The sequence below is a fragment of the Oncorhynchus mykiss genome, chromosome 6, assembly GCF_013265735.2.
Source record: "Oncorhynchus mykiss isolate Arlee chromosome 6, USDA_OmykA_1.1, whole genome shotgun sequence".
Taxonomy (NCBI): Eukaryota; Metazoa; Chordata; class Actinopteri; order Salmoniformes; family Salmonidae; genus Oncorhynchus; species Oncorhynchus mykiss.
Window position 1 is genome coordinate 87,042,857 of NC_048570.1, and position 19,028 is coordinate 87,061,884.

At 46.4% G+C, this 19,028-nt stretch overlaps 1 protein-coding gene across 1 annotated transcript in view; it reads right to left on the reverse strand.

Moving 5' to 3' along the window:
• The window catches only part of LOC110506954 (unconventional myosin-IXAa), a 212,133-nt gene that overhangs the window by 58,293 nt on the left and 134,812 nt on the right, over nt 1–19,028 (reverse strand). Inside the window, exons 12-16 of the mRNA XM_036981793.1 lie at nt 16,269–16,390; nt 13,880–14,021; nt 12,031–12,226; nt 8,084–8,203; nt 5,585–5,660 (exon numbers count right to left, since the gene is read on the reverse strand). Of these exons, the coding sequence (XP_036837688.1) occupies nt 5,585–5,660; nt 8,084–8,203; nt 12,031–12,226; nt 13,880–14,021; nt 16,269–16,390 (656 nt within the window). The remainder of the gene's footprint in view (nt 1–5,584; nt 5,661–8,083; nt 8,204–12,030; nt 12,227–13,879; nt 14,022–16,268; nt 16,391–19,028) is intronic.

Consider the following 19,028-nt stretch of genomic DNA (forward strand, 5'->3'; position numbering starts at 1 on the left):
CAGCAGCCAGGGAGGGATGTTTGTTTTCACACTCCACACTTCACACTGACCCATGATGATTTATACACCACCTCCTACTGGGTCTGTGGCCACACACAACGACACGTTAAACACGGTATCCATGTACATATATAAATGTTACTAATGTGGGGGCTTCGTCTTTCCTACAAGCAGGACGGGGTCAGAGATTAGACACGTGTCCGTGGGGTGGCTTCATGGGTGATAAGTCCAAGGCCAACAGGTGAAGACTTACAGTACAGTAGTGTTGTTGGGAGTCAAATGTTGGAATGTATACTATCTCTAAAGATGGAAGACTGTTTGTTACACAAACCACTTCTACATTAAATATGGGGGGAAACAAAGCAAGCCATTTGTTTCCGGATTGTACCGTTTGATGTGGTCACCCAAATTAAAAAGATTACTCATTGTCTTAGGGTTTTATTTGCATAAAAAAACTATGAACACCAAAGTATTTATTTGCTAAGTCAGAGTAAAACAACACTGAGGTCTCAAAGTATTTGGCTTTTACGACACAGTCTAGGATCCCATGGTTTTTGTCATATTTGTTTTCCCCCATAAACTGATGGGGGAAAACACGGCATATTTTGCTCTGTTTCGTGCATTCACAGCCAAGAATAGTTTGGACAGTGGGGACAGATTGAAAAGAAGACTGAGCATAAATGGCTGTCTCTCTTGGTTTGGACTTAGCAGGACCTGTTTAGATTTCTCTAAACAGATCCAAAATACCGACTTTAGCCAAGCTACAGGAAGTAATCAGGTCCAAAATTCATATAAAGAACAGAGTAAATCCTGAAACCCAGTGGTGAGATATATTTCCAATTTAAACAGGCCTCCCAATAAGTTTTGATGATTTAAACTAGAGACCGATACCTCCGTTGACTAGGGAATTACAATTATAGCACTAAAGCAATATAAACAAAATGCCCTGGTGGAAATAAATTAGGTTTCCACCCTGACCACACTTGAGACTAACCCTAGAAATATGAAAATGAGTAAGAAATGTTTCAGTTGCCAGTTCTGAAATATGGATACTTGTCCCTTTAATAAGGATCTGCTCCTTTATCCAATTCTCACCTAAAATGACACACCCAAATCTAACTGCCTGTAGCTCAGGACCTGAAGCAAGGAGATGCATATTCTTGATACCATTTGAACGGAAACAATTTTAATTTTGTGGAAATGTGATATGAATATAGGAGAATAACACACATTAGATCTGGTAAAAGATAATACAAAGAAAAAAACATGCGTTTAAAAAATATTTGTTGTACAATCATCTTTGAAATGCAAGAGAAAAGCCATAATGTATTATTCCAGCCAAGGCGCAATTTACATTTTGGCCACTAGATGGCAGCAGTGTATGCGCAACGTTTTAGACTGATCCAATGAACCATTGCATTTCTGTTCAAACGTTTGTATCAGTTTATTAATACATTTTCAAGTTCATAACTGTGCACTCTCCTCAAACAATAGATTGGTATTATTTTACTGTAATCGCTACTGTAAATTAGACAGTGCAGTTAGATTAACAAGAATTTAAGCTTTCTACCAATATCAGATATGCCTATGTCCTGGGAAATGTTCTTGTTACTAACAACCTCATGCTAATCGCACTAGCCAACGTAAGCACAACCGTCCCGTGGGGGACCCAACGATCCTGTAGAGGTTTTTAAACAATGTTCCTCTAATGCTGTGTATGCCACAAGGAGGAACGGCTACAGAATATGTTTGTTTTCAGAGTACCCCTCTGGACCACAGACAGTACTGTACTGTAGCGTCCATCTGAGAAGACCCCTACCGAGAGCCAGTATTTATCCATCTCCTGAAACACATAACTCTGACCTGACATCATGCAGGAAACAGCTGCATGTGGGCTTTACCACTAACTTAGTAACCCTGAGTGTGTGTGTGTGTGCAGGTGTGTGTGTCTGTGTGTCTCCTCCTCCAAATCATATTAGCAGGACTTGTGTAACTTGCCCTCTTGCAACAAAAGCACTGTTCTAAGGGTGGTCTTTTGCCACTTGCTGTATACTGGGGCAGTAATGTCATGCTATGGGGTTAATTAGGGGGTATGAGGATCTAGGGGGCAGTAATGTCATGCTATGGGGTTAATTAGGGGGTATGAGGATCTAGGGGGCAGTAATGTCATGCTATGGGGTTAATTAGGGGGTATGGGGAATTAGGGGGCAGTAATGTTATGCTATGGGGTTAATTAGGGGGTATGGTGATCTAGGGGGCAGTAATGTCATGCTTTGGGGTTAATTAGGGGGTATGGGGATCTAGGGGGCAGTAATGTCATGCCATGGGGTTAATTAGGAGGTATGTGGCACTAGGGGGCAGTAATGTCATGCTATGGGGTTAATTAGGGGGTATGAGGCTCTAGGGGGCAGTAATGTAATGTTATGGGGTTAATTAGGGGGTATGAGGCTCTAGGGGGCAGTAATGTAATGTTATGGGGTTAATTAGGGGGTATGAGGCTCTAGGGGGCAGTAATGTCATGTTACGGGGTTAATTAGGGGGTATGGGGATCTAGCAGGCAGTAATGTCATGTTATGGGGGTAATTAGGGGGTACAGGGCTCTAGGGTGCAGCGGAAGGCGTTACGTCAGCCTCCAGTATTTATGCTGCAGTAGTTTATGTGTCGGGGGGCTAGGGTCAGTTTGTTATATCTGGAGTACTTCTCCTGTCCTATTCGGTGTCCTGTGTGAATCTAAGTGTGCGTTCTCTAATTCTCTCCTTCTCTCTTTCTCTCTCTCGGAGGACCTGAGCCCTAGGACCATGCCCCAGGACTACCTGACATGATGACTCCTTGCTGTCCCCAGTCCACCTGGCTGTGCTGCTGCTCCAGTTTCAACTGTTCTGCCTTATTATTATTCGACCATGCTGATCATTTATGAACATTTGAACATCTTGGCCATGTTCTGTTATAATCTCCACCCGGCACAGCCAGAAGAGGACTGGCCATCCCACATATGCTCTCTCTAATTCTCTCTTTCTTTCTCTCTCTCGGAGGACCTGAGCCCTAGGACCATGCCCCAGGAATACCTGACATGATGACTCCTTGCTGTCCCCAGTCCACCTGACTGTGCTGCTGCTCCAGTTTCAACTATTCTGCCTTATTATTATTTGACCATGCTGGTCATTTATGAACATTTGAACATCTTGACCATGTTTTGTTATAATCTCCACCCGGCACAGCCAGAAGAGGACTGGCCACCCCACATAGCCTGGTTCCTCTCTAGGTTTCTTCCTAGGTTTTGGCCTTTCTAGGGAGTTTTTCCTAGCCACCGTGCTTCTTCACCTGCATTGCTTGCTGTTTGGGGTTTTAGGCTGGGTTTCTGTACAGCACTTTGAGATATCAGCTGATGTACGAAGGGCTATATAAAATAAATTTGATTTGATTTGATTTGATGTGAGTCAGTGCATAATCATTATTTTAAAGCTTTGTTAGATTTTTCTCCAACCCATTGCCGAACAACCCTCCTCTTCTGTACTGGGGAGCATCATTATTAAACAACCCTCCTCTTCTGTACTGGGTAGCGTCATTATTAAACAACCCTCTTCTGTCCTGGGGAGCATCATTATTAAACAACCCTCTTCTGTACTGGGGAGCGTCATTATTAAACAACCCTCCTCTTCTGTACTGGAGAGCGTCATTATTAAACAACCCTCCTCTTCTGTACTGGGGAGCGTCATTATTAAATAACCCTCCTCTTCTTTACTGGGGAGTGTCATTATTAAACAACCCTCCTCTTCTGTACTGGGGAGCATCATTATTAAACAACCCTCCTCTTCTGTACTGGGGAGCGTCACTATTAAACAACCCTCCTCTTCTGTACTGGGGAGCGTCATTATTAAACAACCCTCCTCTTCTGTACTGGGGAGCATCATTATTAAACAACACTCTTCTGTACTGGGGTGCGTCACTATTAAACAACCCTCCTCTTCTGTACTGGGGAGCGTCATTATTAAACAACCCTCCTCTTCTGTACTGGGGAGCATCATTATTAAACAACCCTCCTCTTCTGTACTGGGGAGCATCATTATTAAACAACACTCTTCTGTACTGGGGAGCATCATTATTAAACAACCCTCCTCTTCTGTACTGGGGAGCATCATTATTAAACAACCCTCCTCTTCTGTACTGGGGAGCGTCATTATTAAACAACCCTCTTCTTCTGTACTGGGGAGCATCATTATTAAACAACCCTCTTCTGTACTGGGGAGCGTCATTATTAAACAACCCTCCTCTTCTGTACTGGAGAGCGTCATTATTAAACAACCCTCCTCTTCTGTACTGGGGAGCGTCATTATTAAATAACCCTCCTCTTCTGTACTGGGGAGTGTCATTATTAAACAACCCTCCTCTTCTGTACTGGGGAGCATCATTATTAAACAACCCTCCTCTTCTGTACTGGGGAGCGTCACTATTAAACAACCCTCCTCTTCTGTACTGGGGAGCGTCATTATTAAACAACCCTCCTCTTCTGTACTGGGGAGCATCATTATTAAACAACACTCTTCTGTACTGGGGTGCGTCACTATTAAACAACCCTCCTCTTCTGTACTGGGGAGCGTCATTATTAAACAACCCTCCTCTTCTGTACTGGGGAGCATCATTATTAAACAACCCTCCTCTTCTGTACTGGGGAGCATCATTATTAAACAACACTCTTCTGTACTGGGGAGCATCATTATTAAACAACCCTCCTCTTCTGTACTGGGGAGCATCATTATTAAACAACCCTCCTCTTCTGTACTGGGGAGCGTCATTATTAAACAACCCTCTTCTTCTGTACTGGGGAGCATCATTATTAAACAACCCTCTTCTGTACTGGGGAGCGTCATTATTAAACAACCCTCCTCTTCTGTACTGGGGAGCGTCATTATTAAACAACCCTCTTCTGTCCTGGGGAGCATCATTATTAAACAACCCTCCTCTTCTGTACTGGGGAGCGTCATTATTAAACAACCCTCTTCTGTCCTGGGGGGCATCATTATTAAACAACCCTCTTCTGTACTGGGGTGCATCATTATTAAACAACCCTCTTCTGTCCTGGGGAGCATCATTATTAAACAACCCTCTTCTGTATTGGGGTGCATCATTATTAAACAACCCTCTTCTGTACTGGGGAGCATCATTATTAAACAACCCTCTTCTGTACTGGGGTGCATCATTATTAAACAACCCTCCTCTTCTGTACTGGGGAGCGTCATTATTAAACAACCCTCTTCTGTCCTGGGGAGCATCATTATTAAACAACCCTCTTCTGTACTGGGGTGCATCATTATTAAACAACCCTCCTTTTCTGTACTGGGGAGCGTCACTGCCCTGGAAACTCTGGAGTGTGTTCAGCTCCTTAGTACAGAATCATCAACATTTTAGTCATTTAGCAAACACTCTTATCCAGAGCGACTTACAGGAGAAGGGCACATTGACAGATTTTTCACCTAGTCGGCTCAGGGATTCAAACCAGCAACCTTTTGGTTATTGGTCCAATGCTGTTAACCGCTAGGCTTCAACATATCTCAGCATACACCGTACAGTACACAGGTGGTCTTACCGTGGAGATTTCTCGTTGAGCGTGTTGCTGCCCTGCAGGTCCGATAGCGGTGTTCGTAGACTCTTTCTGACCACACCTGAGCCGGGAGAGACAGGGAAGGAGGAGAACACAACAAGGTGAGAGGACACACAAAGATGGACCAGGCCAAACCCAGACCAACGTTAGACCCCAGGACAATACCAGTTCTAACTCAGTGGACAGAACTGGGCTGTTTCTGGTTGTAATGATGTCATAATGACAGTTACATGTATCCAAATGTCTGATTTAAATCGGGTTATATAGTGCTAAAAATAATGGAGGTTAACAGTGAGTTTGGCTGTTAGCGTGGTTGTGAGAATTATGGAAGTCTGGAAGATCCACTTAGGAAGCGTTACTCAGTTTAGTTTGGACTAATGATTAACAAAGGTTTTAGTTCACTGTATGGACAAACACTTAAAGACAGTTATTGGAAACATGCCTTTAGTAATTGGGAAGGTCCAACACTAAGAACCCCGATTCTAACTCCCCAAAAACCAAATGTTTATATAAACCCATGATTCATCCTGATATTCCAAGAAACATCTATTTTCTCAGAAGATGGTATTCTATGAAGAATTGCATGACGATATACATGAGGGGAGAATCTATGACTTTGTGGTCAAATATCCAAACATGCCAAATATAATTGAGCTGAATTGTTGCATTTAAAAGAACAATGGGTGCTTCTGGATCATGTTTAAATGAACCATTGTAGCTCTGAAGACAAAATATACATACACTCAATTCAGAGGCACCTATTTAAGTGAGATATTGTTGGCCTCCAATGGGAGAAAACAAACCGGTTTTGTCAGGAAAGCATTTTTCAATAACTGTGACGGCTGTGTTTTTGGCAGCTGTGCGGTTTCCCTCAATCTGATTGGCTTATGACAGTTGGCAGAGGAGGTGATGCAATCCATACACCAACATTCCATCTTCAAGTCGTGAAACCTCTGCCAATCACACACAGTGAGAGAAAACAGAGCATCTAGAAAGTGATTTGAAGTGAACTACATTCTAGCGACTCATTTCAGACTGGTTCAAGGCTGTATGCTATTTGGTTTTCAGTATCATCAGTATGTTCTGCTGTTGAAGGGTATAAAGAGAAGAAAAAACAGTTGGCTACAAGCTCTTAAAAACTGTGCTTGGTGTGGACTTGATGTTGAACAAACTTGTGTATTTTTTTAGAACACTTGAAGAGGGATATTATTGAAAAACCCTGAAGAATGTGCTATTTTTTCTAGAACAATTGAAGAGTGATATTATTGGTTTGTGTGTGAATAGGTTAGTTAGATTTACATGAGGGCGAGATGGAGGGACGGAAACCCCTCCAACCCAACCCCCATCCCTTACATGGACACCCTACCCGTCCAGATCGGCCCCTAGACCCTACCCGTCCAGATCGGACCCTAGACCCTTCCCGTCCAGATCGGACCCTAGACCCTACCCGTCCAGATCGGCCCCTAGACCCTACCCGTCCAGATCGGCCCCTAGACCCTACCCGTCCAGATCGGCCCCTAGACCCTACCCGTCCAGATCGGCCCCTAGACCCTACCCGTCCAGATCGGCCCCTAGACCCTACCCGTCCAGATCGGCCCCTAGACCCTACCCGTCCAGATCGGCCCCTAGACCCTACCTGTGGGCACTTCAAGTAGATCTGAGATTATTGAAATATGGTAACAGGATAAGCATAAACAAACAATATGGCAATAGCACAACCCTGCCCTCTGATAGGCTAGATGTTCTCTATATTTCATTTAGAGGTGTGTCTGTGTGTTGTGGGGGGGTGCAGACTAGTGACATGGTGGACCAGTGAGTTGACACTTGATCTACGCCCCTGAGCAGGTACCAGGGCAGGGTAACAGGCCAGGGCCACCAGGGCAACATGGCGACAACACTGCATGTGTCTGTGGTGGTGGAGACTAGTGGTGTTACTGTGTCTTACCCCAGACCACAGCTTGGATTAAACAGGGAGTTAGAGTGCCTGTCACCATGCTAACAGGACCGTTCAGTGCTGGGTCGCCCCACAAACACAGAGTTAGTGAGAAGGTGTGGGGGGGGACTAGCATAGGCACATACTAGATCACATGCAAGACTGGCTGTTAAGACACATATAGGTGCATGCAGAGATTGGGGGAGGGGGAGAGGAGACCAACAAGCATCTCATTTTAATGGAAGGATGAATAGAAACATTATGCCTTCTTGGTTCACCTACTAAATATCTAGACAGTACAGGTGGATAACAAATGCTGTGGAACTAAACTAATGATTTTAATGAAGAGTAAACAAGAGATCTTGGGGTTTTAAATTAGTTCCCCATCACAAAAATGATATCTAAAGAATGCTATAATTCAACTCCATCACAATGTTTATTTACTAAAATGTCTCTGGTCTGATGCTGTTGGTCTACCTCACCCCTACGGTTACCCCTCACAGTTGCATGAATGTGAGGAGAGAGGGGTATTGTGGGAAATGCAGTCTTACTGTACTTCTCCTCTTTGCACCTCTGCAGGATCTCTAAACTTCTCTGATGCACAGGGTGATGCAGAAAGCTAAAACTATCCACACTGCACAAAACTGCACAGGGAGCAGCGGCATCATGCCCTTGGGAAGCAAAACAAAAGAGAAGAAAAAAAACAAACAAAAAAAGAAAGAGAGAAAAGACAGATTAGACAGCAGGAAGAATGAAGAGCAGCAGACTACAAGAGAGACACCTGCCAGACGTTCAGGAGAGAGGATATACACTACATTCAAACTGCAGTTGGGGTCAGAGGTGGGATCCGTTGTGGTTCTAGGCGGGTGAGTTTGACTAACGGTGACAGAGTTAACCTGCAGGATATTTCCCCTCCTTCACACGCTGTCAGCTTTAGGAGATCATGATGTCACCAGTGATGTCCCCTTTGACAGTGTTACATTTACATTTGGAGTGAGCGCATTTCTGAATGAGTAATCAAGAATTTGAACATTGAGTCATTTTTCTGACACACAATTCCGTCAATTGGTATGGGGCCCCTGCAGTTGGTATTGACGCTCATAAGGAAATTAATCAATGTCTTTACTGCTTTGTCAGCATGGAAGCTAGAAGTTACACTATGTCAAAGTGTGTTTAGGAATCAAAAAGGCTATTTGGTTATCTAGGAGTATACAGTTCATATGGCTGAATCACAATGTCAATGTGTCTATGTTCAGTGCAGGCAGACAAGAAGTAGCAGCACTGTAGACTAAAGGGTTGAGGGACAGAAGGCACCACTGTAGACTACAGGTTTGAGGGACAGAAGGCACCACTGTAGACTAAAGGGTTGAGGGACAGAAGGCACCACTGTAGACTAAAGGGTTGAGGGACAGAAGGCACCACTGTAGACTACAGGGTTGAGGGACAGAAGGCACCACTGTAGACTAAAGGGTTGAGGGACAGAAGGCACCACTGTAGACTACAGGGTTGAGGGACAGAAGGCACCACTGTAGACTAAAGAGTTGAGGAACAGAAGGCACCACTGTAGACTAAAGATTTGAGGGACAGAAGGCACCACTGTAGACTAAAGGGTTGAGGGACAGAAGGCACCACTGTAGACTAAAGGGTTGAAGGACAGAAGGCACCACTGTAGACTACAGGGTTGAGGGACAGAAGGCACCACTGTAGAGTAAAGGTTTGAGGAACAGAAGGCACCACTGTAGACTAAAGAGTTGAGGAACAGAAGGCACCACTGTAGACTAAAGGGTTGAGGGACAGAAGGCACCACTGTAGACTAAAGAGTTGAGGAACAGAAGGCACCACTGTAGACTAAAGAGTTGAGGAACAGAAGGCACCACTGTAGACTAAAGATTTGAGGGACAGAAGGCACCACTGTAGACTAAAGATTTGAGGGACAGAAGGCACCACTGTAGACTAAAGGGTTGAGGGACAGAAGGCACCACTGTAGACTAAAGGGTTGAAGGACAGAAGGCACCACTGTAGACTACAGGGTTGAGGGACAGAAGGCACCACTGTAGAGTAAAGGTTTGAGGAACAGAAGGCACCACTGTAGACTAAAGAGTTGAGGAACAGAAGGCACCACTGTAGACTAAAGGGTTGAGGGACAGAAGGCACCACTGTAGACTAAAGAGTTGAGGAACAGAAGGCACCACTGTAGACTAAAGAGTTGAGGAACAGAAGGCACCACTGTAGACTAAAGAGTTGAGGAACAGAAGGCACCACTGTAGACTAAAGGGTTGAGGGACAGAAGGCACCACTGTAGACTAAAGAGTTGAGGAACAGAAGGCACCACTGTAGACTAAAGAGTTGAGGAACAGAAGGCACCACTGTAGACTAAAGATTTGAGGGACAGAAGGCACCACTGTAGACTAAAGATTTGAGGGACAGAAGGCACCACTGTAGACTAAAGGGTTGAGGGACAGAAGGCACCACTGTAGACTAAAGGGTTGAAGGACAGAAGGCACCACTGTAGACTACAGGGTTGAGGGACAGAAGGCACCACTGTAGAGTAAAGGTTTGAGGAACAGAAGGCACCACTGTAGACTAAAGAGTTGAGGAACAGAAGGCACCACTGTAGACTAAAGAGTTGAGAGACAGAAGGCACCACTGTAGACTAAAGGGTTGAGGGACAGAAGGCACCACTGTAGACTAAAGAGTTGAGGGACAGAAGGCACCACTGTAGACTAAAGGGTTGAGGGACAGAAGGCACCACTGTAGACTAAAGAGTTGAGGAACAGAAGGCACCACTGTAGACTAAAGGGTTGAGGGACAGAAGGCACCACTGTAGACTAAAGAGTTGAGGAACAGAAGGCACCACTGTAGACTAAAGGGTTGAGGGACAGAAGGCACCACTGTAGAGTAAAGAGTTGAGGAACAGAAGGCACCACTGTAGACTAAAGGGTTGAGGGACAGAAGGCACCACTGTAGACTAAAGGGTTGAGGGACAGAAGGCACCACTGTAGACTAAAGGGTTGAGGGACAGAAGGCACCACTGTAGAGTAAAGAGTTGAGGAACAGAAGGCACCACTGTAGACTAAAGGGTTGAGGGACAGAAGGCACCACTGTAGACTAAAGAGTTGAGGGACAGAAGGCACCACTGTAGACTAAAGGGTTGAGGGACAGAAGGCACCACTGTAGACTAAAGGGTTGAGGGACAGAAGGCAGGCATATAGAGTGGAAGCTAGCAGAGCTAGCTACTGAATGCAGGACAGTACTACCAGCACTAGGCACACACACTACAGGATACAAACAGAGGGGGGTATGGGACACAGCATGTGCCCTGGCTGCACTGGGGTCCACACGCACAGACACACGCCTTACAGCTACATAACTTCTGTATGCCTTATGACTGGTGTACTTGAATTAAAGGGACATTTCATAATGTTTCAACTTCATCATCTACAGCACCACGTGTGAAAATTATGCGTTTCTATGTTTTTTGTAGTAAAAATGTTTTGCAATATATTTTTTTCTCCAATGACATCATTGGTGTGCATCATTTTAACCAATTATGAGTAAGCATTTCCTTCTAATTGCTTACTAATGGTCTACTAAGGCTTGATTAAAAATAACAAACCAACTGGTTAAAATCTGATGATGCACAGCAATGATGTGCATCATTTCTCCCTCAAAAAAAATGTCCTTGAGAGGAGGGGAAACGTGCAATATTCACATATGTTGATGTTTGGGTAGTGCTGGAGAGGATGAATATGAAGTAAAAAATAGATATACATTTCCCTTTAAAAAGGAGCCTAAAGGGGGAAAAGGACCCAGGAGCCTAAAGGGGGAAAAAAAGGACCCAGGAACCTAAAGGGGGAAAAGGACACAGGAGCCTAACGGGGAAAAAAGGACCCAGGAGCCTAAAGGGGGAAAAGGACACAGGAGCCTAAAGGGGGAAAAGGACCCAGGAGCCTAAAGGGGGAAAAAAAGGACCCAGGAGCCTAACGGGGAAAAAAGGACCCAGGAGCCTAAAGGGGGAAAAAAGGACCCAGGAGCCTAAAGGGGGAAAAGGACCCAGGAGCCTAAAGGGGGAAAAGGACCCAGGAGCCTAAAGGGGGAAAAGGACCCAGGAGCCTAACGGGGAAAAAAGGACCCAGGAGCCTAAAGGGGGAAAAGGACCCAGGAGCCTAAAGGGGGAAAAGGACCCAGGAGCCTAAAGGGGGAAAAAAAGGACCCAGGAGCCTAACGGGGAAAAAAGGACCCAGGAGCCTAAAGGGGGAAAAAAGGACCCAGGAGCCTAAAGGGGGAAAAAAGGACCCAGGAGCCTAAAGGGGGAAAAGGACCCAGGAGCCTAAAGGGGGAAAAGGACCCAGGAGCCTAAAGGGGGAAAAGGACCCAGGAGCCTAAAGGGGGAAAAGGACCCAGGAACCTAAAGGGGGAAAAGGACCCAGGAACCTAAAGGGGGAAAAGGACCCAGGAGCCTAAAGGGGGAAAAGGACCCAGTGTGCAGCACACTCACCAGTCTTCCTGTGTACGTGTCTCTTCCCAGACTCCCTGAAGGCCACCATGGCTCTGAAGAAGGCTCTGAGGACAGCCCAGCGGAAGGTGGCTGGGGGGTCGATGCCCATCAGGCCACAGATGAAGGCGTTTTTGCTGCTCTTCAGTAGGGCCACGATGTCCGGACGCATATGGTCCGTATTCTTCTCCCGGAAGTCCTGTGTGGGGATACGTGAGTGTGATAGAGAGACAGAGATAAAAAAAAAAAGAGAGTGTGCGTGAGAGTGAGAGAAAGAGAACAAGGGAGAGAGTGTACGTGTAAGAGAGAGAGAGACAGAGAAAGGGAGAGAGTTTGGGTGAGAGAGGAGAGAGAGAGACAGAAAGGGAGAGAGTATGGGTGAGAGAGAGAGAAAGGGAGAGAGTATGGGTGAGAGAAGAGAGAGAGACAGAGAAAGGGAGAGAGTGTGTGTGTGTGAGAGAGAGAGGAGAGAGAGAGACAGAGAAAGGGAGAGAGTATGGGTGAGAGAGAGAGGAGAGAGAGAGACAGAGAAAGGGAGAGAGCATGGATGAGAGAGAGAGGAGAGAGAGAGAGACAGAGAAAGGGAGAGAGCATGGATGCGTGTGAGAGTGAGAGCGAGAGACAGAGAAAGGGAGAGAGCATGGATGAGAGAGAGAGGAGAGAGAGAGACAGAGAAAGGGAGAGAGCATGGATGCGTGTGAGAGTGAGAGCGAGAGACAGAGAAAGGGAGAGAGTATGGATGCGTGTGAGAGTGAGAGTGAGAGACAGAGAAAGGGAGAGAGTGTACGTGTAAGAGAGAGAGACAGAGAAAGGGAGAGAGTATGGGTGCGTGTGAGAGAAAGAGCGAGAGAAGAGCTAAGCATTGCACTCGGTTCACCCTCAGTTTAACGTACACATAAGCTCAGCTTCAATACATCTTTCAGCTTTTAATTTCCTCTCTAGTGAGACTTTCATTGGAACAGGTAGGCAGCTTCTTGTATGGCAGAACTCCTGAGGTTTCCAAAACCATGTCCCTAAAGAAGCCATGTCATAGAGGATGGACTCGGTTTGAACTGGATTGCAACACCACTAATTAAAACCTTTCTTAATGCTCCTCTCCGCAGGGTAATTCTATTGATTGATGCCTCATATATTGCCAATGTGGTTCCAACCAAGCCCTGAAATGTTACTTGGACTCTGTTCCATCCAAACACAACAATAGTAAATCCCATGGAAATGAACAGGTTGAATGAGTGCAAGAGAGAATGAAGCGTTTGTAGTTCGCAGGAGACGACACAGAAACCAGTTGAGCGAAACACGACTGCCCAGACCTGCACAATGTGTGACATATTCCTGGTTGCCAAGTCTGAGGTCTGGGTTATAGGACTCTGCAGCAGGGAACTGGGCCAAGAGAGTGATTAACAAATCATCCTGTACAGGTGTAAGTCTTCACACCCCCCCCCCACACTGAGGTGACCCCTATATCCTTAACACTGCCGTGCTAACCTGAACCCCCCCCCCCCCCCCCCCCCCACACACACACTGAGGTGACCCCTATATCCTTAACACTGCCGTGCTAACCTGAACCCCCCCCACACACTGAGGTGACCCCTATATCACTGCCGTGCTAACCTGAACCCCCCCCCCCCCCACACACACTGAGGTGACCCCCATATCCTTAACACTGACGTGCTAACCTGAACCATGCTGGCTCTGATGTTCTCTTTTCACATGGTCCTTTCCAGGAGTCTACCTGCCAGAGTAAACAGTAGTTTGTCCTACATACATTTCCATTCCACTCCATGGAATGATTTAAGCTAGGACGCTATGACACACATGAAGCTCTTGTTGACCCAGACAGTCAGACACTGACCTTGACCCCGTATTTGACCTTGCCGGCGTAGTGGCGGATGATGAAGGCGGGCTCCATGACGGCGGGAAACTCAATGTAGCCGTTGCCCTCATGCTGCCGCTTGAACTTGTCCAGCAGAGTCTGGTTAGAGGCCTGGGGGAAGCTGGGACAAGGACGGCAGGGGGGTTGGTGTCATCATGTCTCAGGGGGGATCATAATACAGACACACGCAGGAACATGAGCAGAGACACACGCTGGAACACAGAAACACACGCAGGAACACAGAGACACACGCAGGAACAGAGACACAAGCAGGAACACAGAGACACACGCAGAAACACAGAGACACACGCAGAAACACAGAGACACACGCAGGAACACAGAGACACAAGCAGGAACACAGAGACACAAGCAGGAACACAGAGACACACGCAGGAACATGAGCAGAGACACACGCTGGAACACAGAGACACACGCAGGAACACAGAGACACACGCAGGAACACAGAGACACACGCTGGAACACAGAGACACACGCTGGAACACAGAGACACACGCTGGAACACAGAGACACAAGCAGGAACACAGAGACACACGCAGGAACACAGAGACACACGCAGGAACACAGAGACACACGCAGAAACACAGAGACACACGCAGGAACACAAGCAGGAACACAGACACACGCAGAAACACAGAGACACACGCAGGAACACAGAGACACACGCAGGAACACAGAGACACACGCAGGAACACAAGCAGGAACACAGACACACGCAGAAACACAGAGACACACGCAGGAACACAGAGACACACGCAGGAACACAGAGACACACGCAGGAACACAAGCAGGAACACAGACACACGCAGAAACACAGAGACACACGCAGGAACACAAGCAGGAACACAGACACACGCAGAAACACAGAGACACACGCAGGAACACAGAGACACACGCAGGAACACAGAGACACACGCAGGAACACAGAGACACACGCAGGAACACAGAGACACACGCAGGAACACAGAGACACACGCAGGAACACAGAGACACACGCAGAAACACAGAGACACACGCAGAAACACAGAGACACACGCAGAAACACAGAGACACACGCAGGAACACAGAGACACACGCAGAAACACAGAGACACACGCAGAAACACAGAGACACACGCAGAAACACAGAGACACACGCAGAAACACAGAGACACACGCAGAAACACAGAGACACACGCAGAAACACAGAGACACACGCAGAAACACAGAGACACACGCAGAAACACAGAGACACACGCAGAAACACAGAGACACACGCAGAAACACAGAGACACACGCAGGAACACAGAGACACACGCTGGAACACAGAGACACAAGCAGGAACACAGAGACATACGCAGGAACACAGAGACACACGCAGGAACACAGAGACACACGCAGAAACACAGAGACGCACGCAGGAACACAGAGACACACGCAGGAACACAAGCAGGAACACAGAGACACAAGCAGGAACACAGAGACACAAGCAGGAACACAGAGACACAAGCAGGAACACAAGCAGGAACACAGAGACACAAGCAGGAACACCGACAGACGGACAGACACCTATTCATTCCGCTCCCCTCTTCTGGTCCCTATTGAATAATGATTCTGATTATACAGGAGCACAAAGACTTACGGGTGGTTCCAACATCCATAGAATGTAGTCACCCATGAACACTGACGTGAGGTCAGTTTTATATTTCCCCCGATAATGGCTAAGGCAAGGATTAATGGAGGGTGAGCTGATCCTAGATTTACACCTAAGAGTCAAACTCTCCCCATAGGGAGAATGTGGTTGGCCAGAGGACGACGATAAACTCCTGCTTTCTCTCATGCCTTTAGAGACGCTGCACAGCAGTCCCCTGCCAGAAGTGTTCACAGTAAACCAACAGCTTACAGAAAGAGGACAGGAAGAGTGGGACAGGGGGAGGCTAAGGGGAACTTGAGCTATGAAAAACACAGAGCGCCAGGGACTCGATTTCCAGCTATTTCAAGTGGGAGGAATTCAGTGTGTCAGTGTCCAGATCAGGAAGAAGCAGACTATTTAGTTACAGCACATGGAGAGGGAATTACCAGGATGTTGTACTGAAACAAAAATGTCAAATTTCAGCCATGCTTATGAATGAGTTCATATATGCTTATTAAAATGGTCTGTCATCAGACGAGGACTGTTAGGATATCAGGTTATGTATATTTTAAGACTTCATAGAGTCTGCATTATGATGCAACCTGAATATCTCCCATTACAGAGTATCATTGTTCTCCACTATAACATCACCTAGTCAGTCTTACGGAGTGGAATCACTGGTCGTATTTTGACCCAGGTCTGAGCGAGAGCGAGAGAGAGAGAGGTCTAATGGACTCACTTTGACTCCTCATCCAGCAGGTGGAGCAGCGCAGTGGGCTTCTTACTGATGAGGTTGATGCAGCCTGTGTTGTCGATGTAGTCAATGTTGTGCCAGCTGATGCCCTCCGCCCTGTACTCCTCCTATACAATCAAATCAAATGTTATTTGTCACATGCGCGGAATACAACAGGTTACCGTGAAATGCGTACTTAAAAGCCCTTAACCAACAATGCAGTTAAGAAAACATGTTTGTTTAATCAAGTAAAATGAAAATAATAAGGCTATATACAGGGGGTACCGAGTCAATGTGTGGGGGTACCGAGTCAATGTGTGGGGGTACCGAGTCAATGTGTGGGGGTACCGAGTCAATGTGTGGGGGTACCGAGTCAATGTGTTGGGGTACCGAATCAATGTGTGGGGGTACCGAATCAATGTGTGGGGGTACCGAGTCAATGTGCGGGGGTACCGAATCAATGTGCGGGGGTACAGAGTCAATGTGTGGGGGTACCGAGTCAATGTGCGGGGGTACCGAGTCAATGTGCGGGGGTACCGAATCAATGTGCGGGGGTACCGAGTCAATGTGCGGGGGTACCGAGTCAATGTGCGGGGGTACCGAGTCAATGTGCGGGGGTACCGAGTCAATGTGCGGGGGTACCGAGTCAATGTGCGGGGGTACCGAGTCAATGTCGCGGGGTACCGAGTCAATGTGCGGGGGTACATGTTAGTCGAGGTCATTTGAACATGTAGGTAGGGGTAAAATGACTATGCATAGATAATAAACAAGGGGGGGTCAAAACAAATAGTCCAGGTGGCCATTTGATGGATTAATTGAACACTGAGCTGTAGTCAATGAACAGCGTTCTCACGTGTTCCTTTTGTCCAAGTGGGAAAGGGCAGTGTGGAGTGCAACAGAGAACGCGTCATCTGTTGGGGCGGTGTGGGAATTAGACTGGGTCTAGGGTTTCCGGGATGAACAAATAGAAACATGAAGATGTGATCTCACAATGCTATGGTTCAACACTCAAGGTTTGGTCCTAGTAAGTCTAGTAAGAATCTTATCAACTCGTACTAAATACCACTGAGCCCCATAACATTGTATGGGACATCCCTCTTCTATGCTGTCTAAGTTCTACAGAGGTTTGGGTTGTCTGCCATAACTGCAGAGGCAGAACACTATGCATATGATAGTGGAGTAGGGGATAGCCCTGACAAACATCAATCACATAACCGTCATTCACAGCCTACATCACACATTTCATCCCAAGGACAGGTAAAACAAGATTGTGGCCTGTACTCTAACTGTGTTTCTTCACTCTTGGCACTGGAGGTTGGTCGCACCTTAATTGGGGAGGACGAGCTCTTGGTAATGGCTGGAGTCGAATAGGTGGAATGCAATCAAATACATCAAAAACATGGTTTACATTTGTTTGACGCCATTCCAGCCATTATTATGAGCCGTCCTCCCCTCAGAAGCCTCCACTGAATCTTGGCCTGAACAAACAAAACAACAGTGTTCCAGTAGTAGTGTCGATACTGGGCCTGAACAAACAAAACAACAGTGTTCCAGTAGTGGTGTCGATACTGGGCCTGAACAAACAAAACAACAGTGTTCCAGTAGTGGTTTCGATACTGGGCCTGAACAAACAAAACAACAGTGTTCCAGTAGTAGTGTCGATACTGGACCTGAACAAACAAAACAACAGTGTTCCAGTAGTAGTGTCGATACTGGGCCTGAACAAACAAAACAACAGTGTTCCAGTAGTAGTGTCGATACTGGGCCTGAACAAACAAAACAACAGTGTTCCAGTAGTAGTGTCGATACTGGGCCTGAACAAACAAAACAACAGTGTTCCAGTAGTAGTGTCGATACTGGGCCTGAACAAACAAAACAACAGTGTTCCAGTAGTAGTGTCGATACTGGGCCTGAACAAACAAAACAACAGTGTTCCAGTAGTAGTGTCGATACTGGGCCTGAACAAACAAAACAACAGTGTTCCAGTAGTTGTGTCGATACTGGGCCTGAACAGACAAAACAACAGTGTTCCAGTAGTAGTTTCGATACTGGGCCTGAACAAACAAAACAACAGTGTTCCAGTAGTAGTGTCGATACTGGGCCTGAACAAACAAAACAACAGTGTTCCAGTAGTAGTGTCGATACTGGGCCTGAACAAACAAAACAACAGTGTTCCAGTAGTGGTGTCGATACTGGGCCTGAACAAACAAAACAACAGTGTTCCAGTAGTTGTGTCGATACTGGGCCTGAACAGACGAAACAACAGTGTTCCAGTAGTAGTTTCGATACTGGGCCTGAACAAACAAAACAACAGTGTTCCAGTAGTAGTGTCGATACTGGGCCTGAACAAACAAAACAACAGTGTTCCAGTAGTGGTTTCGATACTGGGCCTGAACAAACAAAACAACAGTGTTCCAGTAGTAGTGTCGATACTGGGCCTGAACAAACAAAACAACAGTGTTCCAGTAGTAGTGTCGATACTGGGCCTGAACAAACAAAACAACAGTGTTCCAGTAGTGGTTTCGATACTGGGCCTGAACAAACAAAACAACAGTGTTCCAGTAGTAGTGTCGATACTGGGCCTGAACAAACAAAACAACAGTGTTCCAGTAGTAGTGTCGATACTGGGCCTGAACAAACAAAACAACAGTGTTCCAGTAGTAGTGTCGATACTGGGCCTGAACAGACAATACAACAGTGTTCCAGTAGTTGTGTCGATACTGGGCCTGAACAAACAAAACAACAGTGTTCCAGTAGTAGTGTCGA